The sequence below is a fragment of the Urocitellus parryii genome, chromosome 6 (genome assembly GCF_045843805.1).
Source record: "Urocitellus parryii isolate mUroPar1 chromosome 6, mUroPar1.hap1, whole genome shotgun sequence".
NCBI classification, from domain to species: domain Eukaryota; kingdom Metazoa; phylum Chordata; class Mammalia; order Rodentia; family Sciuridae; genus Urocitellus; species Urocitellus parryii.
Genome location: NC_135536.1, coordinates 120,938,949 through 120,963,475, shown reverse-complemented (window position 1 = coordinate 120,963,475; position 24,527 = coordinate 120,938,949). Strand labels below are relative to the sequence as shown.

The 24,527-nt window shown below is 45.8% G+C and overlaps 1 protein-coding gene across 1 annotated transcript in view; it reads right to left on the bottom strand.

Moving 5' to 3' along the window:
• Positions 1–24,527, bottom strand: part of Acsbg1 (acyl-CoA synthetase bubblegum family member 1) — a 53,737-nt gene that overhangs the window by 7,225 nt on the left and 21,985 nt on the right. The window contains exons 3-8 of the mRNA XM_026400542.2: positions 11,079–11,299; positions 10,554–10,642; positions 10,136–10,256; positions 742–822; positions 499–648; positions 7–183 (exon numbers count right to left, since the gene is read on the bottom strand). Coding sequence (XP_026256327.1) covers positions 7–183; positions 499–648; positions 742–822; positions 10,136–10,256; positions 10,554–10,642; positions 11,079–11,299 — 839 coding nt within the window. The remainder of the gene's footprint in view (positions 1–6; positions 184–498; positions 649–741; positions 823–10,135; positions 10,257–10,553; positions 10,643–11,078; positions 11,300–24,527) is intronic.

Sequence of the window (24,527 nt, the reverse complement as noted above, 5' to 3'; positions counted from 1 at the left end):
ACTGACCTTCAGGGCATCGGGCTCAGCAAAGCAGACCTGCGCTCCCCACTGGATGCCTGTCCACAAGTCATAGATCTGAGCAGCAATGTGGCTGAGGGGCAGGTAGCTGACCACCACCTCCTGCTGGACTTCCGCTGGCTGGATGTCACCAGCCTGGCTGCCAAATCGTGCTGTCCACGTGATCTGGAGGGCAGGCAGATGGGCCCCAGCAGTGTTCACAGCCATCTCTGGCAGTGCTCACAACTGTAGCCATGCTGGGGACTTGGAGCTACTTTTTTGGGGACCCACTGAGTGGCTACCCTCCCAGGTCATTCTGCAGTTCCTGGAAACAAACCTCCAGGGATGGCCTCCCCTCACTCTTTCCCCTCCCCATTTCTGTGTTCAGTCTGGACCATAGACCTGTGGGCTCTTACTTATCCCAGCTTCCTGAGCTGAGAACCTCCCCAGAAGTTATTGGGACAGAGCCACCCAAGCCGCCCATCTTGCCATCTGTCCTACATTGTCCTGACTCAGCATCACACCCTTGGGGTTCCCAGTGGTGCCCGACGTGTACACTAGTACGCAGCACTGGTTGGGCTGCTGAGCATCGATGATGGTGTCCAGGGTCTCTTCGGATATCTCTCGCCCCAGCTCCATGAATTCTTCCATCTGTGGCCAGGTGGGGGAGAGCAACCAGTCCAGATCATCTGGGTGGTCCCAGACAGCCCCACCTGTCACCCAGGGGTATACACACTACCCTACCGTATACACATTGGTTATCTTCTTTGGAGGAGATTCTCCGTATATCACTACTGCCTTCAGATGTGGCAAATTTTTCCAGATCTGCATTGATAGGGAAAGCAAACCAGGTTTCAGCAAGAAAAATGTTACTTTCTGAAAAGAAATCCCATTCTCCCACCAGCAACAGTCTGCTTGGCAGGCGCTGTGTGACAAAAGTCTCTGGGTTCCCCATCTCTGATCTTCGACCCCAGCAGAACAATTGCCACCCTTTGTCCATAGATTTACATCATGGGAACTTGGAAGCAGTGACAGTGGGGGCAGGCCGGGGCAGGGGAAACCACCAAATGATACAGGATCTGGGTGAATACAATGATCTAGCTGCACAACGGAGCACTAGGTAACTACAGGTTCTAGAGAGGGACAGTGCTAAATACTGGTATAGAGTGGGTTTTTTGAAATATTACTGACAAAGAGAATGTGTACAATAAGCATGTAGCATTCTACCTTTGTATAAGAAAGGAATACAACTCGAACATACATGAATATATGTGTATATATATATATGCAAACACGTATTTGCTTATGTTGTCAAAAGGAACCCTGGAGGGTTAAACCCCAAACTAACAGACTGTGTATAAGCAGAGAAAGAAACAGTGGTAAGAAGCAGGGGGGCAAGGATTCTTTGAGTGCCTCATAGAATTTTGATTTTGTCATCATGTAAATATTATAATCATTTGAAAAACAAAATTATGTAAAAGATGGAAACAACAATTCTCTAAGAGTCAAAAAACAATCTGAAAGAAACTAAGACTATAGACCAAGTTGGTGACATAATCATGCATATGCACACATGAGCACATGAGCACAGACACACAGAGAATTACATGAAGGGATTTTAAAACGGCGCACTTTGATTCTTCTTTCTTAGTGGAATGCACTCTAAGGACAAAAGAGAATTCCATACTTCATTCTGCAGTCTTCTTGTTGCGAATAATATCTACATTATTATTTGGAAATTATTTGATATATACCATAGAATTAGGTTGATGTAATTAGGAAGTAGGATTTTTAGGGACAGATAAAAGAAATGCAAGAATAAATCAAAGAAAGTAAGTTAAAATCCTTCCGTGTAATGTTTGAATCAGAACTATCATTGTGAACTCATTATATATATATATATATATATATATATATATATATAGAGAGAGAGAGAGAGAGAGAGATCAGAGCTCAGAAAAGTCAAGGTGGCTCAAATGTGTGAGACACTACACCAGAGGGGAGAGAACTATGTAGAGAAAGTTCCAGAAATATTTCTAGGGTTCTTCTTGAGCAGTGTTCATAGCCAGCTCTGGTAAGCTGGGTGGGCCCAGATAGCCCCATCTATCACCTAAGGGTATACACACTACCCTACCATAGTGTCCTACATTGTCCTGAGTCAGCATCACGCCGAGTCTTATCTACTTGCACAGACATAAGGGGAAAATCCATGAGGCTGGAGGAAGCTAAGGACTCGACTGATAAGACAAACAAGGAGGCACCTAGGAATTCTTCAAGCTTCCACCAACCAGTCATGTGGGACCTCCTGGGGCATTAAGCAGAGACCCAGAAGGGTCATGTCTACTGTGTGAGGCTAAATTAGCCTTGGTAGAGGCTATCTACACCAGTACTATAGTGCCTCAAAATGAAGTTTAGAAAAGAGAAAAATTATTTGTAGGACAATATCAAGACATCTAACATCCATGTAATTGGAGTCTGTCTCAATTTTTTTTTTCAAAAAAAATTTTTTAGTTGTAGATGGGCACAATACTTTTATTTTGTTTATTTATTTATTTATTTTTTTGCAGTGCCGAGGATCGAACCCAGTGCCTCACACATGCTAGGCAAGCGCTCTAGCACTGAGCCACAACCCCACCCCCCAAAATCTGTTTTAAAATGAAAAAAAGTCTGAGAAATTTCTGAGTTGGATTAAAACAATAAATCTACCAATTCTAGAATCCCAAGCAAAATAAACACCAAGAAAACCTATTCCAAGACCCAACACAACCAAATGGCTGAAAACTAGTGATTTTAAAAGCTGTCGGAGAAACAGGCACATTCGGTGGAGAGGAACAAAGATAGGAACTCACAGACTTCATACCAGAAACCAAGTAAATGGGAATGAGATCTTTAAAATGCTGAAAGAAAAGAGGAAATCTTGTCAACCTAGAATTCTATACCAGACGAAATTATTTTCTTAAATGAAGGCAAAAATAAAAACTTTTCAGACAAAGAGACGCTGAAGATATCTGTTGACATCCAGCCTGGAATGTCAGCAAGGGATGTTGAAGGCGGTTCTTAAGTCAGGAGGAAGACGATATCCAATGAAAACTTGGATCTGCACAAGGAAGGCAGGGTCAGGAATGGCAAAAATGTGGGTGAACGTAAAAGACCCTCTTCTTTTAAAATTTCTTCACAAGATATTCAACTGTTTAAAGCAAGAATAGTACCAATGTATTGGGGTTTACAAGCTATATGGAAGTACCATGGATGATGATAAAGACGGTGGGGGCGCAGGTGGAAGTGCTATGGTCTTCTGCATCAGAAGGGGATTGTGTCCAGGACTCCCCGGTATTGGAGGATACCAAAACCCAAGGATGCTCAAGTCCCTTACATAAAATGGCATGCTATTGCATGTAACTTTTGCACATCCTCTCACAGACTTTAAATAATCTCTATATGATTTATAATGCCCAATACAATGTAAATAGTTATTATTTATTATTATTATAATTGTATTGTTTAGGGAATAATGACAAGGGAAAAAGTTTGTTCACATTCAGTACAGATGCATTTCCTTCCCAATTTTTCCATATGAGGATGGTTGAACTGCAGATATAGAGGAACAACAGCCTGTTTTGTGAGTTCCACATTACATGTGAAGTGATGTGATATTTAATAGTAGTAGCTGGGCGCAGTGGCACACTCCTATAATCCCAGTGGCTCGGGGGTGGGGGGTGGAGGCAGGAGGATCATGAGTTCAAAGCCAACCTCAACAGTGCTGAGGTGCTAAGCAACCCTAAACCAAATACAAAATAGGGTTGGGGATGTGGCTCAGTGGTTGAGTGCCTCTGAGTTGAATCCCTGGTACACCCCCCCCCCAAAAAAAAAGATTATACCATGATGGAGGTTGGGGATGTAGCCCAGTGGTTGAGTGTGTGATTAACATGTGTGAGATCCAGGGTTCAATCTCTGGTAAACCTCCCTACCCTGAAAAGAAAACTAGAAAAGAAAGGAAAAAGAAAAGAAAAGCATAATGTGATAAATTAAAGATGTATATTTTCTCAGGAGATTGAGACAGGAGACAAGTTCGAGGCCAGGCTAAGCAACTTAGTGAGACCATCTCTCAAAATAAAAAATAAAAAGGGTTAGGGATGTAGCTCAGTGATAGAGCACCCTGGGTTCAATCCCCAGGAATGAAAAAAAAAAAAAAAAGCAAGCATATTGTAAGGTCTACAGCAAACAATGATATAGAGGATAGCTAATAAACCAATGGAGATAAAATGGAATACTAAAACAAAACAAAAACTCAATACAGAACAGGAAAAGGGAGAAAAGGAAAACAGAACAGGGCTGGGATATTGTAGCTCAGCGGTAGAGCATTTACTTAGCATGTATGAGACCCTGGGTTTGAGCCCCAGGACCTCAAAAGAAAAGATGGAAAGAAAGAAGAGCAAATGGGAGACAGAGGAAATAACCTAGTTATATGCTACCTACAAGACATAGCTAGGTTAAAAATAAATCTAAAAATGTATTCATGTAGGGCTGGGGTTGTGGCTCATCGGTAGAGCTCTTGCCTTGCGCTTGTGGGGTACTGGGTTTGATTCTTAGCACAGGCATAAAAATAAATAAAGACATTGTGTCCATCTACAACTAAAAAAATATTTAAAAATGTATCCATGCAAACATTGATCATAAGAAATTTGGAATGTCCACATCACTTGAGGCAAAGTAGTTTTAGAACCAGAATTATTACAATGGAGAGGGAAGGGTTAATTCATCAGGGACATAACAATCTAAATATGTGTATGTCTAATAGCAGAGCTCCAAAATCTGTGAGGTGAAAGCTGGTATAACTGAATGACAAAAATACATAAATCCAAAATAACAATAGAAGATTTCAACACTCCCTTTCTCAGGATTTGTTCTTGTGTGTGTTTGTGCTGAATATGGAATGCCACACCTCACATATGCTGAGCAATCTCTCCACCACTGAGTTACACCTCCAGCGCCTTTCTCAGTGTTTGATGGAACAAGCAGGTGAAGAATCCATAGGTATACAGAAGACTTGAATAACATTATAAACCACAGACCAGCTCAACATAATTAATATTTATAGAATACGAAATAACATATTCTTTCTAATCCTCATGGAACAATCGCCAAGATGGATCATTATTTCTTCTACCACACCTGCTCTGTGCAAACAGTATTTCAGGTACCAAAGAGCCTCAGGAGACAGCAAGTTCTTCTTTTGGAGAATAATTCTGGCTGATGCATTAGCAAATCAAATCACCAGCAAATCAACATTTTCCACCCCTCATGAAATAATTAGTTCAGCCAAAGCAAACCAGTGGATGCTAAAAGCATTAGGGAAAGGTTGCTAGGGAATGTCACAATGAAAGAGCAGGTGATCACCACCTGGGTCCAGATGTTGCTCAGCGTCACTGAGAATGCTAGCACCTGACATCTGAGTCGCTTGAGGGCCAGCATTATGAAGTACACAGCGCCACCTAGGGGATGTCCTTGCCAGAAAAATTCTCATCTGAAACACATCTAGCTAGCCCTTAGGAAATATAGAGGTTACAAGAACAAGTTAAAGGACAGCAAGAGAAGACACATCCAGACGGTGAAGCCTTCTGCAAGATGGCTGACCTGGCTTCAGCAGCACCTCTACAGCAGAGGTTCTCACCTCCAGTGTGCTTCAGAACGCCAGAAGGGCTGGCTAAACACAGTGGTCCTAGAATATCTTTAATAGGGCAACAGGGGTGAAATAGAATTTGCTTGACTCTGTCTCATAAAGGAATAATGGGTGATCTATTACTAGGGCTGTAATAATGAATGGTAAAATGAAGAGGAATGTGAAGAATTGTGTTCGAGTTGCTTTATCTACAAAAAATCTACCTCAGATTCATTCTAAACTAATATAAGTAATAGCTGAGAGATTAGTAATTATGGTTCCCCTCAGAAGGATACTTATCCTTACAGTAGTATGTAGCCTACAAATTCTGTTGCTATTTACTGTGAATAAAGAACAATTCTGATATGTCATGTGTTGATTTTCTTTCTTTTTGATTTTGGGGGTTGAAAGCCCTTTTTGTTTTTTATTTTGAGACAGTGTCTACACTAAGTTGCTGAGGCTGGCCTCAAACTTGCAATCCTCTAGCCTCAGCTCCCAGGTCAATGGGATTACAGGTGTGTGTCACTGCACCCAGCTGACATTTAATGTTTTAAAATAGGTATAAAAGTCATAGTAAAGGTCTAAGCCTATGTGTAGGAATAAACAGATAAACAATATGAAGGCTCCATTTGCAAGTAGAAATCAAATGAGTCAGTCATACATTATGTCTCAGAAAATGTGAGTGATAGAAGAAAATGTAGTTATTGCATCGGACTTATAACTATGGCTAGAAAAAAATGCCATGAGAATTTGAATGATGAGGCATACTCCTAGGAAGGAGCCACAACTTCATCAAGCCGAGATTTTAGATGGGACTGGTAAGTCAGTGAATGAGTGGTTGATAGTTTTGATTAGGGGGTAGGTTTTTTGAATGTTAGTTATTAAAGTTTCTATAGTTGAATAACAATGATGATTTTCATGTCATTAGTCATGGTTAGATTCCATGGAGAATAATGACACATACTATATTTTTATTAAGTATACTTAAAAAAATTCTTTTGTAGTTGTTGACGGACAGCATGCCTTTATTTAATTTATTTATTTTTACATGGTGCTGAGGGTCAAACCCAGTTCCTCACACATGCTACCTATGGGGTGGTCCTGCCACTGAGCTACAGCCCCAGCCCTTAAGTATACTTTTTTTTTTTTTTTTCACAAGATCTTCTTCAAAACCTCACCAATTCATGGTGGGTTGGGTTTAATTATTAGTGCAGGGAGGATTGGTTGTGGGATTGTGTTATATTTTGGTGGGTCTTTTTTAGGATTAATAGTCTCTTAAATTTATTTAAGGGGAATGTAATATTTGGGTATAGTACAGTTATAGCTATGGAAGGGTACCCTGAAACTAGAGGGTCTGATTTGATAATTTGAAGTGCTTTGTTGTTGGGATTTTTTTTCAAAGTTTCCATTTAGCAGATATTTTAAAATGTTTCTTATTATAGATGGACACAATACCTTTATTTATTTATTTATTTATTTTTAAAGAGAGAGAGAGTTTTTTAAATATTTATTTATTTTTTTAGTTTTCGCTGGACACAACACCTTTATTTTATTTTTATGTGGTCTTGAGGATTGAATCCAGTGCCTCTCATGTGCCAGGCAAGTGCTCTACCACTGAGCCACAACCCCAGTCCCTGTTGTTGGGATTTTTAATGGAATTATTAATAATTGTAATTTGTCAAGAAATGGAAATTGTTATTGAATTTAAAAAGTTAGAGCTCAGTTGGTAAGTGCTTTTCTAGCATATACAAGGCTCTGGGTTCAATCCCCAGCACCACAAAACAAACAAACAAATAAATAAAAATTTAAAAAAAAAAGAATTTAGGGGCTGGGATTGTGGCTCAGTGGCAGAGCGCTCACCTAGCATGTGTGAGGCCCTGGGTTCAATCCTCAGCACCACATTAAAATAAATAAATAAAATAAAGATACTGTGTCCAACTACAGCTAAAAAATAAATATATATAAAAAAAGAATTTAGAGGATTGGGTTATGTTTGAGGGTGAAGAACTTGGTTTCACTCATGAAGATTCTATGGGTGTGGCTGCACTGTATAGTTATGGAAGTTGGGTAATAGTTGATTTTTGTTTGTTATTTTTTCATTGTGATTAAAATTACTCATGGAGGGCTGGGGATGTGGCTCAAGTGGTAGTGCGCTCGCCTGGCATGTGTGCGGCCCGGGTTCGATCCTCAGCACCACATACAAACAAAGATGTTGTGTCCGCCGAAAAAAACAAAAACAAAAAATAAATATTAAAATTCTCTCTCTCTCTTTCTCTTTAAAAAAAATAAAATAAAATTACTCATGGAAAAGTGTTGAGACTAAGATTATAGAGAGTATAAATGATAAGAAGTAAAATTTAATTAGTCCCTTTTGATTACAGGTGAAGGTGGAAGCTATAATTTGAATGTGGGAGACAGATTTGGGGGTTGTTTTTTCTAGTCAATTAATTAAGTCCAGTATCTAGGAGTGGTGGTAGGTGGTGGATAATTGTTGGAAAGAATCCTAGAAGATTTGAAAATTTAGAGACATTAGAGTAGGGTTTGATTTTAAGATGAAAGGTCAGCAGGTGGAGTTTTATGGCAATGGTAAAACCTAAAGTATTAACTACTAGAACTGTCTATGGTGAGTAGGGTGATATAAGTATAAGTGGGACGGTTACGGGGGTGATGTTACTGAAGATGCAGATGCCAGCAAAAATGATGCCAATTGTGAGATGCTTAACTGAGTTGATTAATAAAAAGCTATTTTCATTAATACAAACTAATGTTAAAAATGGTGTCCTTGTAGAGGGAAGGAAATGATGCGTGTCCTCTGAACAGCTGTGAGGGAAGCAGCAGTGAGCATGACTGGTAGTGGTCAAGGTTGGTATAGGTGTGTTTGCTGTTGGTGGACTCGGTGATGAAGTCTTTGGAGTAGAAAATGCTAAGAAATTATGTTCCTGTGAGTGGCCAGCCCCACACGGGACCTGGGTGGGGCCTGAAAACTTGTATTTCTGGAAAGTTCCCATGCAATGCTAATTTGGGGACAACACTAGTCCATGGGAAATGGAAGGCAATGCTTTGCTCTTAATTAATAGTCACCTAAGAGACACCCCACATGCAATGTGTGGGCCTGCTTTAGAGCCTGATTCAAATAAATCAACTGTAAAACGATTGTCAGTGGGGAGACAGAAAGCAGAACAGTGGTTGCCAGGGGATGGGAGCAGGTGTAATGGGGAGTTTTTGTTTTGGGGGGTTATTTTTTTAATTAAAATTTTAAAACGGACACATGATAATTATACCATGTGCTTTTTGGATACATGTAATCATCGTGTAAGGATCACATCAGGGTACTTCGCATAATAATCACCTCAAACATTTAGCATTTCCGGTGGTGAGAACATTTCAAAATCCTCTTTTTTAACTATTTTGAAAGGGAGCTGTTTAATGGGTACAGAGTTTGTTTTGCAAGATGGAAAGACTCTTGGAGATGGACAGTGCCTTCTAAGAGATATTGCCCTGAAGATCTGGATCATAGCCTGAGCCTGTCCTGGGAAGGAATCCTGCTGCCATCTATTTAGGAGTGACTGGCTCCAGACTGTGTTTTTGTTTTTTCTTTCGGATTTGAGGAGACTTCCCACTAAGGATGAGGGAAAGCACCCACCCTGGCCTCTCTGGAAATCCTGTGGTCCTGGAAGGTTGGAGACCACTAGACCTTCAGGTACAGATGGGGAGACTGAGACCCAAGTGACATCTTCAAAATCAGAGCCAAGCCAATAAATCAATCTGAACTCTCCTCTGGAATGCAGGGAGACCTGGCAGACCTCACAGGCTTCTGGGTGCAGCTGGGGTACACAGGCGTCACCAGGCCACTACAGGCCAGAATGGAGCATGTGGGATGGAACCAGTCACTGGCCGGCTTTAAATGAATTAGGGAGAATTGTCAATGCTCCAGGAAAGATCCAGCTGGCTCAAGAGGTACTTCGAGCTCCTGCCATTGCCCATCATTGGAAGACACTGGGGTGCTTGCTCTGACTTGGAGTCACCCCCACCCCGTGGCAGCCCTCATCCCCATTCCCATTTAGACAGGATTGCTCAAGCTGTCAGAACCCAGAGCGGCCCTCATACACACATCCTTCCCACCAGCAGAGGGCCCCACTGCCCACCACTCTTGTTCCCCTTCTGGGGACACCCTGTCCTGAGAAGTGCCAGCTATGGGAGGCAGTGGGCTGCCAGGAGTCCTAGTCTAAGACCTGACCACTCATTTCCTGAGTGACCTAGTCCCTTTAGCTTTGTGGACCTCAATTTCCTGACCTATCAAATGGGTAGGTAACTATTGCTTGCTCCATGCACGGGTGTAGGTCATGGGAGATCGGAGTTGCTATTGAGGATCAGGGGAGACTCTGGATGGGAGCGGGGAGCATCCTTGGTAGGCTAGAGTAGAGGTCCATGATAACAGCCAGCCTCTGACCCCATGCCCACTTCCCCGTTCCCCCAAACCTTCTGGATCTTCTCCAGCTGCTTCTGTGTGTCGACCACAATGATGTTGGCACGGCAGTCACGGGCGATATATTGGCAGGCCTCAGGAGAGCTGGTCGTGTAGATGCCGGTGACAATGCCCCTGAAGGAGATCCGGGAGGATTCATATCTGGGCAGGTTCCAAGGGGGCATCCCTTGGCCTTCACTCCCCCATAACTGTAGCCCCCGGCCCTAAAGAGCTCCCATGGCCAGAGCAGCCAGGGTTCCCTTGTCATCTCAGCACAGCTGCCCCTGGCAGAGAGGGGACAAGAGGAAGGTCCCAGGGAGAGAAGGGATGTTGGGAGTGGGGGACCGCTACAAAGAGAAAGTGATCCTTTTTCTACTTTCTGCCTACCACCAACCCACTGGAGACACCACCCACCCCTACCCAGCCACTTACCCTGCAAATACTGTGCCCACTGCCGAGAAGAACCACTCTGGGGAGTTGAAGCCGAGAATGGCCACGCTGTGGGCTCGCTCCAAGCCAAGCTCCAGGTCAAAGGCAGACAGTATAGGTCAGCCAGGCAGGGAAGGGAGCCTCACCCCACCTCCCCTGTGCCCTGGGACCCTGCAAGTTTATCCCAGTCAGAGATCCCCCTGGGGGATCACACAATAACCCTTGTGCCCCCTCCCAGGGCTTTTCTAGGGAATCCAGCCCAGCACACGAGGCTTCCCAGGCCTCCTTGAATGTGATATCAAATGTAAAGCTTTATGGAGTTCCTGGTACATGAGGAAGGCTCAATAGATATGAAATCCTCAGTAGAGGTCCTAGCACAATGTATTCGTTCAATGAATGGGGATGTTTTTTAAGATTATGACTTCTAAGGGCCTCCTTTGGCAGGGAGTCAGGGAGGAGGCCTTTGAGGGCCCAAGCTGGAAGGCAGGTCTGGGGAGAGGAAAGGGCATGCTCTGAGGGGCTCCTCACCTTCAGGAAGCCCTTGGCGACTTTGCGGGCAATCAGGTAGTACTGAGAGTAGGAGACGTGCTCCCACTTGCCCTGGCGCTTGAAACCCAGAGCACTGAGGTCCCCATATTTGTCCAGGGCCTCATAGAACATCCGATGCACGGTGTAGGGAAGCTGTGGGCAGCAGGGGTCCAAGCGCAAGCGGACATGCCCATCGGCCTGAGTCGTCCATAGTGCTTCTTCTGCAGGGAAGAGACCACAGCTTGGTCAGGCCCTTTTGGGGTTGTCTCCAGGGGAACTGCTCCTGTCCTGGGAAGAACTTCCCTGCCCTACTGGTGCTAGAGGAGGAAGTCAGACTCAACCTTCAAAGATGAGCAGAGTTTAGGGATGCAGCAAGGAAGAGGAGAGGGAATGGCTACAGGAGAGCTGGGGGCCCCAGGGACGCTGAACTTCCAGACCTCGTTCACCCCAGCTGGGGTTTGCCTCCCAAGTTTGGGTGGCTGGCCGCGGAGCTTGCACTGTCTGGGAAGAGTAGGACTGTCAGAGCTCCAGGGTTTTCTTGCTTTCTGGGAATGGGTGGGGACAGGTTCAATTGGACAGAAGGTCAGAGAATCAAGGAGAGAGAGCATCCCAAGGACCTTAGGGGTGGTGGGCTGGAGACCAGCCAGTCCTGGTTCCTAACATGTAAAGTCTTCAGTGCTGGAAAGTAAGAGCAGCAGACTGTTCATTCCACCTCTCTTGAGCCCTCTCACCCAGGCTTCATAGGATGGGCTTGGAGAGGCCCCATTCACAGATGGGTGGCTGCAGCTCAGACAGGTCAGGCACTTGCCCAAGGTCACACACCAAGGAGTGGTAGAGTCAGGACTCCAACACAGGTGTGCCTGATGCTTCAGCCCATACTTGGGACACTTATTGAGGCACCACCCAGCCTCTGTGGCTTTCTTACTCTGTATGGCAGATGGGGACACAGACTGGCAGTTTAGTATGTGAGATTTCAGGCCAGCATCTCACCCCTGAGTCTGTTTCCTCAGGGGAAAGGTGAAGATCCCATTCTCAGAGTCGATTTGATGGTTGAAACAAATAGTGTACATCAAAGAGCCCTGGTATATAGTTGGTGCTCAGTAAATGCACTTTCCTTCTTCTTCCTTTTCCAAGTTCTTCAAATTGTTTGAAAAGGAAGGTTGGGGCTAGGGTTATGGCTCAGTGGTAGAGCGCTCGACTCGCAAGTGCAAGGCCCTGGGTTTGATTCTTAGCACCACATCAAAATAAATAAAATAAAGTTAAAAAAAAAAGGAAGGTTGGATGAGTGATCTGGACCCTTTCAGCATGACCACAGAGAAAGGAAGGGGCAGGGTTGGCCAGGACAAATGGGGTTGCACTGCTTTCTGCTGGCCAGACCCCCACCACTTATCCATTTTGGAGGTGGCTCTGAAGCCAGAATTAGACAGGCAGTCAGTATAGATAGGTAAATAGAGTCAGGTCAGATCTAGTTAGGCCAATTTTGAGTGAGTCCTGGGAAGCTGGAGACTGTCCCCTGAGGGATTGAAATATTCTTTCCTTCAGAGCCCTTCCTCCACCCTTATCAAGAATCTCCCCCTGCTCCAACCTGTTGCTAAGGTAACCTGTCCCAGGAATTGCCCCTCCTACAGGGAGCTATTAATTGTTGATTAATGTGTCCTGGGCTGCTCCATTCTGCCCTTCCTCCTTCAGCCCACCTGTTTCCTACCTTTTGGCCAGCCCACCCGAGCATTCCTGGGCCAAGTCAAATGCCTAGTCAGTATGCAGGAAGGAGAAAGATAAGGGGAAGAGGGCAGGAGAACAAAGGAAAACTAGGTCTATAAAAAGGCAAAGCACTCTTGCTTTTTGGGATACCAGGATACCAGCTATGGCCTCCTCCCTCCCAGAAGAAGTCTATGTTGTCCCTTTTTAAATAAGCCATGCTTTATATGCTGGCCTTGGCCTGCTTCTCTAATGTTCAAACTTCAGCATGTGAGGAAGCAGAACTCCACAGATAACTGGGGGTATCAGCACCAACAGGGTGCCCTGTCATTGGTCTTTATCCAAGTTAGAGGGCTGGATGCCCTCATCCCTTCTCTTTGATACTCTCAGGTTGCATGCAGACTCTGAGGTTGGCAGAGAGAGGTAATATCTGGGGTCAGAGGTAGGACAGACCATTTCTCTTCTTCTGGAGGGCCAAGTGTTGGGGACGAGGGGACATATCCAGATCCAAATAAGAGAAGAAAATATGCCTATGGCTACAATTCCAGATACTCAGGAGGCTAACGCAGGAGGATCACAAGTTCAAGGCAAGTCTCAGCAACTTATCAAGGCCCTAAGCAACTTGTTGAGGCCCTATCTCAATAAAAAGTAAAAAGTGGGCAGGGATTGTGGCTCAGCGGTAAAGCGCTCGCCTAGCAAGGGCAGGACACAGGTTTGATTCTCAGCACCACATAAAAATAAAGGCATTGTGTTGTGTCCATCTACACCTAAAAAATAAGATAAAATAAAAAAGTAAAAAGTGCTGAGATGTAGCTCAGTGATAGAGCATCTCTGGGTTCAACAATCTCCAGCTCCAGAGGCGGGGGTGGGGGCAGTGTGCCTCTGTATATATGAGGCAGGAAGGTGACAGTCTGTGGGAAATGCAGATTGGGCCAGGGGAGGGCAAAAGAGAGGTCATTCATCAACAGCGCTGTATTGGTAGAAGACATCCTCTACACCCTATCTGTTTGGGACTGAGTTCCCTGGGCTGGCCACTGCTGGAATCCAGTGCATTTGGGCTGCTGACCCTCCTCCAATCCCTCCTCACACTTCCCCAAATTCTTTTTCTACATCCTGCAACCTCAACCTGGGCAGACCCCATGATCAGCTTCAGAGTCTCCAACTCCTGCTTTTTGCTAAAGTCCACGAGAAAGCACAAAGATAGAAGCAGGAAGGACCATGGAGCCAGGGAAACTTGGGTTCCAAACCCTGATTCTGTCACTCCCTGCCATGACCTGACAAGCCATTCTCCTCTTGGCAGCCCTGTAAGCAGGTAGAATGATCTGAGAATGGGAAGGGGTTGGCAGGGAGAAGCTGGAGCTGAGACTTGCCTTGAAGCTGGAGCCCTTGTGCCAGTGAAGATGTAAGATGTACAGCCGTGTTGGCAAACAGTTTAGCAGTTTCTCAATGCATTATAGACTTATCACACTCCAGCAATTCCATTCCTGGTATTTACCCAAGAGAAACAAAAACACACATCCCTGCAAAGACTTATATACATATATTCATAGCAGCATTGTCTATAATGTAAACATTATATTGTTTATGTAAACATCGTTTATATATAGTCAAAAAATGTTAACAACCCAATGTCCATAGACTGGTGAATGGAAAACAAAATGTGCTTTATCTCTATAGTGGGATATGATTACACGCTAAAAAGGAACAAAGCTATACTGGCTGCAACATGAATGCAACTCAAAACATGTCCAGTGAAAGAAGCCAGATGCAAAAAACGATGGGTCATATGATTACATTTGAATGAAGTACCCATAAAAGACAGAAGCATATTAGTGGTTGCTTGGGGCTGGGGGTGAGAGTGAGGAGTGACCCCAACACAAGTGCAAGAGACCTTTTGGGGAGAAACATTCTAGAGTTGGATTTTGGTGGTGATTGTGCAAGTCTATAAATTTGCTAAAAATCTTTGAATTGCACATTAAAATGGATAAATTTGATGGCATATAAATTACAATTAAATAAAGCTGCTTAAAAAAAAAAAGGAAGAAGAATGTTTACCTCCCAAACAGTGCAAGGACCCTAGGGAAGGCCCAGGTAGTGTGCATGGAACCTGTGTCCTGTCTTTGCCCCTCTGCCAATTCTTCCTTCCCCAGCACTAAGTCTTCCTGCTGCCCAGCCTAGAAAAGGTAATTTCCTTCTGAGGCACTTATAGAAACTCATGCACCACTGCACTCACCTCTACCCCAGGGTTGCCAAGACCAGCAGAGGTAAGTTCAAGCCTTGTGATCTGGTCCTAAATCCTCCCTCAAGCCAAAATTCTTAACTTGAACATTCATCATCTTTTTTTAAATATTTAATTTTTAGTTGTAGTTGGACACAATATCTTTATTTTATTCATTTATTCTTATGTGGTGCTGAGAATAGAACCCAGGGCCTCAAATGTGCTAAGCGAGCGCTCTACCACTGAGCCACAACCCCAGCCCCTCATCATCTTTTTAAAACATTTTTTAATAAAAATATGATACTTGTTCTAAGAAACATAAAACAATTCAGTAGTCTATGATATAAAAAGTGATAGGTTTGGGGCTAGGATTGTGGCTCAGTGGTGGAGTGCTCACCTAGCACGGGCAGGACCCAGGTTCGATCCTCAGCACCACATAAAAATAAAGGCATTGTGTTGTGTCTATCTACACCTAAAAAATAAATTAATATTAAATAAATAAATAAAAAAAGTTATAGGTTTGTCTTATACAAATATAAAGCTAGGTTTTATTTTGTTGTTGCTGCAGTTATTATTTTTTAGTTATTTTATAAGTAAAATAAATATATTTTACAATATATTTATTTAACTTATTTAACTTATTTTACATATATATATTTACAATATATTATTTTTACTTATAAAATAATTTACTTATAAAACTTACTGGGGGGTGTGCTTGGAGCCTTGGGGCCTCATGCAATTGAGCCACACCCCCAGCTCTGCTCTGTGTGTGTGTGTGTGTGTGTGTGTTTTAGTTAGAAAGGGGGGAGTCATACTATTAACATATTAATCAAGGGTAGCAAACTCAAAATGCCCATGAGACGTTTTGGTGGCTACTGTATCAGCACCATAATAAATAATGTATAATAATAAATAATAAATGAATAAAGTGTTCTAGGATTTGCAAGTGAAACCAGAGGCACAGTCTTTATTTTCACAAAGAAACAGGCTCCTTCCTATCTTCCTTGAGATGCACAGCCATCAAGGTCCACATTTTGTTTCTCTGCCTTTGATAGAAACCTTGAACAACAAGATATTTCTCTATTATGAGAAAAGTTTCAGAGATCTATTGTACAACACGAAGGCTGTAATTAATAACTATGTTATATTTTTGATAATAGCTAAGGATAGATTGTGTTCTTATTACAAAAAAAAGTCTGTGAAGCAATGCATATATTAACTGGCTTAGTTCAGCCATTCCACAATGTAACATCCAAATTGTATGTATTTGTGGGGGCCAATATATTTGGAAATATATACATATTTCCAAATATATTGGCCCCCACAAATACATACAATTTTAATTTGTCAATTAAAAAAGAAATAAAATATTTTAAAAAGGAAAACAAAGCAACAATACAAGAGCAATGATAATTGTACTGACCAGCCTCAGTGTCAAGGAGACAACGGGGGACTGAGCACGTAGGAGAGTGTGTGCCCCATCAAAAAGGGATGTTGCTCCACAGATGTAGGATTGGTGCCCAGTAGGAGTGGAGACCAAGAGTTGCCAGAAATCTGTGCATTTATATTTTTTAATTATGATTTTATTTGAATACTTAAATATTTTTACAATATTATGTGCACTGAATCAAACATGGCCTTTTGCCAAAGTGTCCCTTTTTGGCTTTGGTGACATCCATATGTCTTTCTCTTCATGTGTGTAGGTTCATTTGGCTGCATAATATGCTATTATTGAAACTTATCAAGAATATCAAGTGGTTTCCTCACCTACTTCCCCATTGAAGGACTTGGTTATTTTCCAGTTTTCAGCCCTTGAGCTAGGATTTCCAGAGGCTAGATTTTTACGATTGGTATCACTGTATCAGAAGGAAAAATGCTTAAAACTTTTGGGAGAATGGTGCTGGGTGTCTCAACCAGGGCCTCCTGTATGCTAAGCATGAGCTCTACTCCTGAGCTACATCCCCGGTGTGTTTAAAATTTTAAGGATGTTTTTGGACATAGTTCTTCATCTAATCTTCTTCCTCTATTAACTACATGGCTCTGTCTTTTTCCTGTTGTAATCCTGGGGTTTTGTGTGAAGTCATCTCACATTCATCTTAGCCCAGCTGTTTCATGATGGATGTGAGAGCCCTGACCCCTATAAGACCCCAACAAGGCAACAAGGCTCACTGGCCAGCAGCTTGGCCCCGCCTGCTTTGTCGACAGGACCAGTGGAGCCAATAGGACCTGTTGAAGCCCCTAGACCAGCCAGAAGCCGAGACTCTATGGGAAAGGGCCTGCCCTCCCTTTCCTGAGGCCCCAGTATTTTCCACAAGAAGGATTTAGCAAAGTCACAACTTCTACCAAGCCCCTGCCATTGTCAGGTGGACTTTGTGCCATTTTGTTGTGTGCCCACAACCTTCTGTCACCTCCTAGATAAAGCTGTTGGTCTCAGAGAGACTGAGTGCAGGCAGAACTGGGATCCAAACCACACAGTCTGTCGCCCATACAATCTGTCTCCCAAATCCACCCATTCTCATCAGGCCTGCTGCCACAGGTGCTGATCTTCATGGTGAACCCCAGCACCCACATTCTCTGGGAAAGGACCATCATGCCTCCTGCCTAAGTCCTGTGCTGGGGTCCAGACAGAGTAACCTTGGGCAGCCATGGTTTCTAGCCACTGGCCTTTTCAACACTCCTGAGGCACCTGGAATGACCTTTCTAATTCAGAGCTGTCCTGCTCAAAAGCCTCCTCAGCTTTCCTTGGCCACAGGGTTACATCCACCATGGCCTCTCAGACAGGCCCTCCCCAAAGCGGTTCACTTGCCTTTCTGGGACTTAACACACCCTCACAGCCAGCCTTCCCAGGTCTCTTTCATTCCCTGCCTTGTGCCTTTGCCTGTGCTCTGACTCTGGCTAGAATGCCCTTCCCTGCATCACATGGTCACTTTCTACAGGGCTGCAGGGTCCACGCCTCCTCATTGAAGACTTTGGTGCCTGAGTCTAACCGAGTGCCCAGTCCTGGTCCAGCTGCCTCTCCTGCCACACTGGAGCTCTCCAAGGCAGGTTGCCTCCAAGGGTCCTGATCGCCAGCAGCAGCCTGGCCCAGAGCAGAGGCCAGAGGGTCTTTACAGAAGAAGGAGTTGGTCTCTTTCCATCCCAGTCCCAGGAGAGCTGGGCCAAGTGACTGTGTATCATCTTTCTCTGCCTCACCCTTGTCCCTGAGGATGGCCTGGTCATGAGGCAAAACATTTTGCTGTCCAGGTGCAGCGAGTGACACCTGCAGAGCAGGTGCACATGCCAGGACATGCCAGGCTGAATCGCCATCCTGTTGGGCCAGGTGAGGCCCTAGCTGTTCATTGTCCCTCTGACCTGAATCCACCACAATTCACTGGCCTCTCAGTTTCTGGTGTCAGCTGCTGAGCCTGCCCTTGGACTTGAGAACTGAAAGAAGGGAGGATAAACAAATCCCTCATCCTCCCTGATTCTCATGTCCATGAATTCCCATCTCTGAGCCTATGCTCAGTGCCCACTTCAACCTCCAACTCTGTGGATGAAGAAGAAATCTCTGGAGAATGAGTTAGAAAGCCTCAGCTCAAGCATTAGCTTGTGCCAAATGTAAGAAAGAGCAATCTGAAGGATCCTTGACTCTGACTCTGACTCTCACATGTGCTGAGCCTTGGATAGTGGCTCTGCTATCCAACTACACGAGTGAATTCAGGGCTCCAAGCCCTGGCCACAGGTCTATGAAATTGCTGTGCAGGAATGCAGACCAGCAGGAGTGTTGTGTAGGTGGTGAGTGACACAATCAGAGCTTCTCTCATACAGAGTTTGGAAGTGACTTGCAGATATCAGAAGGGACAAGCTTAGAAAAAGAGGTGGTAGAAATCAGAGCATAGTGTGTGGAGTGGAGAGAAGCAGAGGGTAGCAACGATGCAGAGAGGAACCATGCTGCTCCAGCAGGCAACCATGGAGGCCTACATCTTTCCACTCCCACTAGTCTCTTTCTGAGCCTCTTTTCTTCCCTACCTGTCCTCTTGATAACTCCCATTCCCGGAAGCCACCTGAACCCACTTACCAACCTCCCTACCTCCCAAGGATTCTCCTGAAGGAAATGACCTGAAACAATAAAGATATAGCCAGGCAAACAGGCAGTCCCCATGCATGGTGGGACCTAAATTGATACCCCTTTCCCAGGGATTATTGGCAATGAATATCAAAGGGCTTGAAAAAGGACTGTCCTTGGAACCAGGAACCACACTTTTAAGAAGTTATGCAAGGGAGACAACCAGAGTCAAGTACCCTAAGAATGTTGGGATAGGCATCTTTACAGCCCCAGTGCCTAAGAGGAGACTGGTAAAATTTATTATGGTAGGGCCATAGCATGGATTTCCATGGAGCCAGTAAAATAAGATGTTAAAAAAATACTTGATGATATTAAGAAAGGTTCACAGTACAGCATCAAGGTTAAAAAAGAAGCAAACAGCATATAACGTGTGTAGATGAAAGTGAAAATATTTGCATCAACATAGTGTGGCTAAGAGGCTTAGCATATTGTAGGGCCCAAGATTTGGCTCTCTAGCCTTTCTTACTAGACTTGGCCTCTGGTGTAAGCATTAGACTTGCAAAAGGTGTTAGCCAAAACCACAAATAAAATAAAGCATGTGATATTTCTACCCTCTCTGGAGTACAGCCTGAGCCCTCAGGAGATGGGTCATCCTTGAGAAGTGAGGGCAGGGAGTATATAGTACATGGAGACGGTGCTTTCACAGATAAGGAAACTGAGTCAGGGGAGGCATGGATGGCCAACATCACAGCAAATTAGGGGGAGGGTTGGGACAAGATCTAGATTGGTCCTGGAAACTGCCTTGTGTCCAGTGATTGGGGGGAGGGGGAGAAACTGGGCAGTGAATGTGGTATAGCTATGGGCTATGGTAGGTGGCTCAGAATCAAGCAGGAGGAAGGCATCATCCACCGGCCCAGGTCTGCTGTGGGCATCTCTCTTGGCCATCTATCTAGGGGTGAGTGATCTGCTAGGGCAGGTTGGGTTGTCAGTGTTTGAAGGACCCCCCATCACCCCCGTCAAAGTTCAATAGGGGCACAACCATCATCTCTGTCCCATGTCCAAACTAAGATCACTGCTGCAGTCATAGTCAAGAACACCACCAGGACCAAGTCGAGATCTCTAGCACCCAGCAAGGCTCCCATAATGCAACCAGAGCTGATTTCAAAAAGCAACCAAAGCCGGTGCGGTGGCGCATGCTTGTAATCCCAGCCGCTTGGGAGGCTGAGCAGAAGAATCACGAATTCAAAGCCAGCCTCAGCAAGGGCAAGGCGTAAGCAACTCAGTGAGACCCTGTCTCTAAATAAAATACAAAATAGGGCTGAGGATGTGGGCTCAGTGGTCAAGTGTTCTGAGTTCAATCCCCGGTACCCCAAAAAACAAACAAAACCAAAACAAACAAACGAACACCAAAACCAGATCTAAAATGCAGCCAGGAACCTAGCTAGCCCATAGCCTGTGCCAACCACCACAACCCCGGCACACAGCTCAGGAACCCACCTCACCCACCAAGACCAGGTGTCTGAGGGTTTCTGGTGGTCTTCCCCCAAGCCCAGGCTATATTTCTGCCACCTTCCTCTTCCTCCTGCTCTCTCTTATGTTGACCACTTGACTTGACTGGACCCTAGCCTTTTTTTTTTTTTTTTTTTTTTTTTATCATTCTGCCCACTGTGCTGGGAACAGCTAGGCAGGCAGAGATCTGTGTTCTCTGGGATTCTGAAGGGAGGCATCTGCACAGCAGAAGAAATTACTCAATTTGCTGGGAAGGAGAAAAATACCAGCTCAGAGAAAGGGAAGCCAGTAGGGGGTTGAGGGTGGGGTGGTGTTTTCTGTAGTGTGTGGGATCAGCTTTAGCAAAGAAGTGTATTATGCAGATGGAGGGATAGAACCAGGTGGCACTCTGGCCACGCACTGATCTCTGTCCAAGAGTGCTCTCTCAAGGCACCAGATGCTGCAGCCCCTCCTCCAGTGGCTAGGAGGGCCTCTCTCCACACAGGAACTCTGGCACCAGCACAGCCCCATGCCAAGCAGTCTTGGGAATATAGAAGATGAAGAAGTCACACTGACCTTAGGACATGACGAAAGATAAGGATAAGCCTGGTACAGAACAAACTGTCAGGACTTTGGCAATGTGGTACAGAATGTACTGACCGAATGGCTGCTGATTTTGTCCTGTGCTTGGTGGGAGAAGACCTTGCAGCTGTCAGCCACTTCCCCCCAGCCTTCTCGCTGAAGGGTCAAGAGCTCTGAGTTTGGGCCACTACAGTTACAGTAACCCTGAGCAGACAGATCCTTGCCATCCCCGGGCCTCTCTCCTCATCTGAATTACAGTGAGGATAGTCAAAATAATCTCTACAAGCCCCTCCAGGTCACTGTTCTAGGTTTGATGGCCTGCCCCCATGGTTCCACACATCCTGGCCTGGACCACTGAGTTGGGGTGCTGAGATGGGCTGGGCTGCCCCTGTGGTAGGAAGACTTAGGAGGAGACCCTGGGTTGATTGTCCACCTACTAGGGAGGAGTGAGGTCTGGGAGATGAGTTCAGACCTTCCTTGCACAGGAAGGGTCACAAAAGGGGACAGTGGGTGGAAGACACCAAGCAGAATCTGAAGAATGTCCAGGCAGGGGCAGAGTGGGTTCCTTGACCCCTGTGGAAAGGTGTCTCCAAGGATCCCCAGAGGCTGGCAGGACATGGATCACCACCCATTCCCATTTCACAGAATAGGAATCACCTACCCTTGTTTCCTCCCACTTCTGGGAAGTCCTTCCTACCTTCCTCCAGTCCCACCCCACCAAAGGCTGAAGCAACAGTAGGTCCTTTGCCTCCTTCTGTTCCTTAGCCCTCTTCTTGATCCTCAACCTCAGACTGTGATCTCCCGAAGGACAAGGTAGTATCCTGCTCCTTCCTGGTTCCCCAGCTCATAGCTCCAGCCCGAGACACCACTTATACCCTTAGGACATTGACGAGGATGGGAGCAAGGGACAGAGGGAGGCACAGCAAGATCCCTGGGCCTTCAAGAACCTTACTGGGCTGCAGACCAAGCAGGGCTGAGCATCTGGCTTCCTAGTCTTTAGCTCGGTGCTCTCCAGTGGGTGCTGGAATTTCCTAGGGAGAGTGGGGGTGGAGAGCTGGCCCTGGGCAGCACCTCTACCAGCTCTGGTCCCAGAAGTTGCTCTCCCTAGGTCCCCTCCCCTTCTTCAGCCTGGGTTCATGCTCAGCCTTGAAAGGCTAGAAAGAAATGTGTCCCAGGACCTGGCACAAGGCTGCCTTTGTGTAGAGGTCAGATTCCAGTAGCTCATGGCCTGGCTCACTGGGGCTGCTCCCTGGGAGCACAGCTGTTTGGGCAACTTGGAGCCTAGCCTGGGGACCAGAGTCAGAGACCCTCAAGCTTCTTGGGAATTCAAGGAGACTAGGTAGCTTCCAAGGACTCCAGGTGAACCCTGATTCCTATAGGCAAGACTCTAGGAGCTCCTCTGAGAGGCCACCAGCTCAGCAGTCAGGTAGTATGGAAGCAGGAGCTAGCCAGACCTGGAGGGGGACATACTGTGCATGACACAGTCAGTCTAGTTCCCAAGAGACAGGATGGCCAGTTAAGAGTTTTTTTGTTTTGTTTTGTTGTTGTTGTTTTTAAGTACTGGGAATTGAACTCAGGGGCAATGGACCACTTAGCCACATTCCAGCCCTATTTTGTATTTTATTTGGAGACAGTGTCTCACTGAGTTACTTAGCACCTTGCTAAATTGCTGAGGCATGATCCTCCTGTCTCAGCCTCCTGAGCTGCTGGGATTATAGGCGTGTGCCACCAAACCTAGCAAGAGCTCCATTTTTAGTAAACTGTGTGACTCAAAGAAAATCAGTAAGCCTCTCTGAGCTGTTTCCTCTCTCAAATGAATGGCCAATGTACCTTCCCCACAGCTGCCATAAGATAAAATGCAAGACTTAAGAAAGTCCCTTAGCACAGGGCCCAGCTCATAGTGAATGTTCAATGAAAGTTTGCTCTTCCTACTAAGGGTCAGTTCTGCAGGAGAGGACATTCAGCCTTATCCCAATCCTACAGATGCCCCTCTCCAGGTCTTTGAAATGGAAAGTTGCCTTTTCTAAATCTTATGAAAAGTGCGTTGAGAAAGAGCAGCTTCAAGCTCCCTCTCAACCTGTGACTGCTCCCATCCCCTACTCCAGCAGCACCTAGAGCCCAGGGCCCTGGGACTTCTGGGCAGACAATGAGGTCAAGGACTCCTAACTCCAGGCCTGGCACACAGTGGGCATTCAGTCTGTGCAGCCCCATCCCAGCACCTTCCCCTCGCCCAGGGCACCAGGGTTGCATTAGAGGACTGGGGAGAATGTGGCTATACACCAGGTCTGAAGGAGCCCAGGAGCTGTTCAGCACTGCTGGGGCATCACCTAGGCCCTGGGACCCTCTGCTCCCAGTGCCTGTTGACAGCCATGGTGCCCAAAGGCCCGTTAGTTCCTCCCAGACTGTCCCTTCCTTCTTAGCACCATCCCCAGATGCTGAACCCAAAGGGCAGACCATGCAGCTCAGACCCAGGCCTAGATGGACAAAAGGTTCCAAGGACACCTGGAGATCCTGTTCATCCCTGATATCCCCCTGACCCCCCAGTTTCCAAAACGCAGGCCTGCCTTCCTCTGTCTGTCCCTGCCTTCAGACTGGCAGTTCTTCAGGGGCAGAAATGGGTGTGTTTAGCTCAGCAGTCCCCAAAGCCCAGCACACAAGAGGAGGTCCTGGTGCACATTTAGCCAGGCCATCCCTGACAGTTTCCTGTAGTCCCAATAAACTAGACTGAAGTGGCCCTGCCACTGCCTCTGCAGTGGCCTACCCAACCTAGCCCAGCTACTCTCCAGCCCCTCTGTTTAAAAGCTGCCCACTCCTGTGCCATGGCTGCAGATCTGTCATGTGACAATGACTCAAGTTGAACAACTGAGGCACCCAGGGCTGCTCCAGGCACTTTTCAGGGGCTCCAGGGGACACTGAGCTTGCCACATCAGCCCCCTTCCTGCACTTGAGTTACAAGAAGATCAGTGCTACCTTCACACCCAGCATTCCCAGAGCCCCAGGGCTTCACTGTGCCCACTTCCCCTGAAACTGACACGTGCCCCTTGAGTGCCCCAGGGAAGCGATTAGGGAGTCTTGGGTGTCTGGACCGGAGCCAGCAGTGGGGCTGTCTGAAGAGGCCAGCAAGTCAGTGGGGTGCCCCACATCCTGGGAAGATGGACACTGAGGCTGCCTGGGCCTTGCTGGGCCCATTCCTGGCCTCCTCCTAAGCCTTTTAATCCACTCTCTGAAACCAGGGAGTCCCCACCTAGGCTCACTTCCTTCTTCACCTCTGAGGAGGGGCATGAGAGGCAACGTCCACCTCTGGAAGGCACCTCACCCCTCAGCCAGACCACCAAGCCCACCCCGAGACACTCAGCCTGGGAGAAGGACGTCTTGCCTGATAGTAGCAGCAAACCCAGCTGGAGCAAGGGGACTG